A 4,487-nucleotide genomic window follows, 5' to 3' on the forward strand; every position below is an offset into this window, starting at 1 on the left:
AATATCAAATCTGTTAGGGCTGTCACGGCCTTCACACCCATTTGTTTGGCTAGGCGCAGCCCTCTGAGAAAAGCTTCATACTCAACCTCGTTATTAGAAGTGTGGAAGTCAAACCGAATAGCATAGGTCGCTTCCTTTCCCTCTAGGCTATTAAGTATTAAGCCTGCCCTTGAGCCCTCCCTGTTGGACGCCCTATCGGTGTATAGTGTCCATGAGCAGTCGTTCGCTGGGACCTCTTCTACCAGCCATATTCTTTCCTTGGCTGAGTTTCCTTCGTCTGGAATCTCGAGCAAGAAATCAGCCAATGCTTGCCCCTTAATGCTTGTCCTTAGACGATAACTTATATCATGCTCTCCAAGCTCAATTGCCCATTTTGCCAACCAGCCCGATGTTTCTGTCTTGAGCAATATTTGTTTGATGGGGCAATTTGTTAGTACCTCAATTTGGTGCGCTTGAAAGTAGCGCCTCAAACGTCGCGCCGCGTAAATGAGTGCCAGGACTAACTTTTCCAGGGTGGGGTAATTGAGCTCAGGGCCCTATAATAACCTACTCACGAAGTATACCGGCTTCTGTTCTCCTTCCCTTTCTACGGTCAACTCCGAGGATACTGCTTCGTTTGAGGTCGAGAGGTACATTTGCAGTGTTTCCCTTGGAACGGGGCTGGCCAGTGTGGGTAGCTTATGTAGTGCTTCTTTAATCTTCTGAATCACTTCCTCCGCTGCGGCCATCCATTGAAAGTTGTTCTTTTCAATACAGCCTTTCAATCTATAGAATAGTGGCATAGCCTTGTCAGTGGATTTCGAGATGAATCTACTCAAATTCGTGAGCTTCCCATTCAAACCTTGCACATCTCTAAAGGTGTCTGGGGGTGGTGTCTCTATAACCTCGTCCACTTTAACTGGGCTAGACTGGATTCCCTGTTTGGTAACATAGTATCCCAAGAACTTTCCTTCCTCAACCCTGAATATCCACTTAGCCGGATTCAATTTCATTTTGACCCTTTCTAGTGTATTAAAAGTCTCCTCAATGTCTTGCAACATTTTGTCTTTGTGGGAGCTCTTAATCACCATATCGTCGACATACACCTCGATGTTCCTCACAATTTGCTTGGCAAAGACCAAGTTGACCAGGCGCTGGTATGTGGCTCCCGCATTTTTTAAACCGAAGGGCATCTTGGTGTAACAAAAAGTGCCATGATCCTTGTAGAAAGCCGTTTTTTCTTCGTCCTGCTCGCTCATCAGAATCTGGTGGTATCCCTTATATGCATCCAAGAAACACTTTAGCTTAAACCCTTGCAGCGACTCCACTTTCTGGTCGATCTCTGGGAGGGGATAGCAGTCCTTGGGACACGCTTTGTTCAAGTCTGAGAAGTCGATGCACATGCGTCATGACCCGTCTTTCTTGTGCACCATAACCGGATTAGCAATCCAGGTTGGGAAGACTGCTTCCCTTACTATTCCGGCCTCCTCCAGCTTAGCCACCTCTGTGTTAATTGCCCTGTTGCGGTCTCCTCCCTGGACCCTTTTCTTCTGCTTCACTTCCTTTGTCCCCGGTTTGATCACAAGTTTGTGCTCAATGATCTTCCTATCTACCCCCACCATGTCTGTAGGGGTCCATGCAAATATGTGTTTGTATCACTTAAGTAGGTCGACTACTGCTTCTCTTACATGACATGGGCGGTCGTGACCAATGCTGATCGGTTGATCAGGGTATCTTTCATTGATTACTTCCTTCCCTTTTTTCAGGTCTTGTCGCGGCTTCTTTGTTTCTTTAGTCATCTCTGCTGGCTTCATGACCGTAAAGCATTGCAGATCCCTGGTCAGGGTGGCAATTACTGTGGCTAAGCCTGCCGAAGTGTCGAATTTCAGGATTCCATGCATGGTTGATGGGACAGCTCCTAGCTTTAGGAGGGCCATTCTTCCCAAGATGATGTTGTGCTTTGTCGGATGCCGAATGACTACGAAGTCGATTAGGACTATCTTCTTCCGTTGTTTATCATGGATGGTTATCGTCAGGGGGAGGTGAATCGTGCCCAGCGGCCACAGGCTGTGGCAGGTGAATCCAACCAGTCTCCACGCCGTGGGTCTCAGGTTGTCTTTCCAACGATCTGGGAGAAACCGAAAACAGTGCTCATAAATTATGTTTGCAGAACTCCCTGTGTTGACGTAGACTCTATGTATGGTCATGTCCTTGATGGAGGCCTGGATTACCAACAATTTATCACCTCTCCATCCTTCCGTACGGGGGGTCTTGCGCAGAGAACGTGAGCATTCGCGTCGGGGGCCCGGAGACCCATTGGTTTGCCGATTGTGCCTCCCTACTTCTTTTGTTACACATCATGAATATTTCCTTGGGTTGAACTCCTTCTCGAGGCGCGTTCTTGGTGTTTCCGGCTTCAAATTTGACGCGCAGGCTCTGTGCTATCTCCACCAAGTCTCCTTTGAGTTGCTTTTCTTCCGTTTCCTTCTTGAGTGCCAAACAACTAGCAGTATCGTGTGTCTTGCTTTTGTGGTACTCACAATACCGACTCTTGGGTGACTTGTCTGGTTGTTGTTCCTTTGATACTGTGTACACATCCGGTCGACGAATCCGTTCATCGTCTTTAATGAATGGTCGAAACTGCGCCTGAGATGTCCTTACTTGGCCAAAGTGTCTACTTCCTCCTCGAAAGTTTGTGTGGCATGGGTTGTGGCATTTGGTTGTCATAGCATTTAGGTATGCCTGTTTTGCTACCCCGCCTTCTTCCTGCCTCAGATATCGTTCTACCCTCTCCTTTAACTCGGTCCTTATTTGGGGCTTCTTACCCATAATCTTTTGTGACAAGGGGCCTGGTAAAAGTCTCCACGTGAAGGCGCCAACTATGAGTCCTTCGTCATGTCCCGGCACGTCTAACGTGGCATTTATGAACCTGGTGAAATATTCTCATACGGTTTCCCCCTCCTTTTGCTTACAGCCTATTATGGAATGAGAGTCTCCTTTGTACTTTCGCAGCTGCATGACGTTGGTGAGGAATAAGTATTTAAGTTGAGCAAAATTGGAGATGTTGCTTGGATGCAACGTCTTGAACCATGTGCCTACATTTCCATCAAGAGTCGTCAGGAAATATGTGCACCAGAATCTCTCATTGAGCTTCAGAGATGTCATTGTCCACTCATATGTGTCCATGTGGCTATCCGGGTTGGTAGTACCATTATACGTTTTTAGCGTTGGCAGTTTGGCCGTATTTGGTATTTCGTAGTCTAGCAACTCTTTGACAAATGGGGATGTGACACTGCGAGAGAGGCAATCTTGGTTTAGAATGGCTGTCATGCTTTGCGACTAGTGTTGGAGGTTTAAATTGTATGACGACGATTCATGATAGCCTGGAGTTGGTCCATAGAAGGGGTGATGTTGGAATGGAAACTGGAGAGAATAGTTGGAGGAGAAGGTGTGTAATGGTGTTAAAGGGCTGATTGTCGAGGCCTGCTGAAGGTTATGGTTGGAGGCAATGGTCGGTCTGGTCCACGTGCCCGCCATCGAATAGATAGGTGGTGTATCAGCTACCATAGTTTGTGTCAGTGGTGGTAGCATCGTTGAGTGGACCGATGGTGGTTGCTGCATTGGTGGTACAAAGAATGGCGGCATCTGAAGGGATGTGGCTAAGAATGGCCCCGTCGAAGTTGTTCTGGGTTGGTGAGTTGCCGGTTACAAGGCGGTGTTGGTGGTTATCGTAGAGCTTCCCTCACCTAGGGTTGCTCTGTTGACCGCCATGGGTGGTGGTGTTTTGTCCAACATTGCCATGGAGCGTATGGGACTAGCCTGACGGCCACCGTTTCCATCGCAACCGTCGAACACCATTAATCCTTCAGCCTTCTGCTTTTAGTTTGTGTTCTTCGTCTCACAAACAGATGGCGCCAAATGATGCGACCTGAGCTTCAACCAGATTAGAGCTACAGAATCAGGTTCCTCGTCGCCTCTGCAAGATCACAAGAAAAAGAGGCCGTCAGCCGTTTTCCGGGAGGTTGCTCCCGGAAGAACGCTCCGACGGTAAAGTTAGAAAGTATTTAGGGTTTTTTGGTGTCTTGCCCGAGAGATAAGAGCTTACTTTGTGACTCTGAGGATGCATCCTTTATACCTAGTGCTCTTGCCCGGTCTGTACTGGACAAGATCACTTTTTAGGGAGACAAGATCAGAAGCATTGATTGGAAGGTCGTGCGTCCTCAACCGTTAGGGCACTCTTATTGGCTCTGGCGGTAATTGCCTGACCCCACTATTTATCCCCTGATCGTGCCTTTTGTCTTGGAGCCGGGAGCATTCCTTAGCGGGCGCGAACCCCTCGCGTGGGCATTCTATCCCCAGGGGCACTAAGCCTGCTGGACTTAGCCCGGCTGGAATGCCATGCTCTTTGGTTAGGCACGGTTATGTTGTGTCGTCCTAGGCACGTCATCAGTAACATTAATGTGAAAATCAAGGCTCTGATATCATTAATGAGATTTCTAGGTTACAAT

General features: G+C 48.0%; 1 protein-coding gene across 1 annotated transcript; it reads right to left on the reverse strand.

The window, feature by feature from the left end:
- Positions 1-1,634: 1,634 nt before the first annotated feature.
- LOC111908758 (uncharacterized) lies at positions 1,635-2,186 on the reverse strand. The gene has a single exon (XM_023904568.1). It carries the CDS (start codon positions 2,184-2,186, stop codon positions 1,635-1,637), a length of 552 nt encoding a protein of 183 aa, XP_023760336.1.
- Between the last annotated feature and the right edge of the window lie 2,301 nt (positions 2,187-4,487).

Source organism: Lactuca sativa, chromosome 9, assembly GCF_002870075.4.
Source record: "Lactuca sativa cultivar Salinas chromosome 9, Lsat_Salinas_v11, whole genome shotgun sequence".
NCBI lineage: Eukaryota > Viridiplantae > Streptophyta > Magnoliopsida > Asterales > Asteraceae > Lactuca > Lactuca sativa.

Excerpts from the sequence above, each read along its gene's own strand:
- LOC111908758 (XM_023904568.1), bottom strand. The coding sequence starts at position 2,186 with ATGACCATACATAGAGTCTACGTCAACACAGGGAGTTCTGCAAACATA.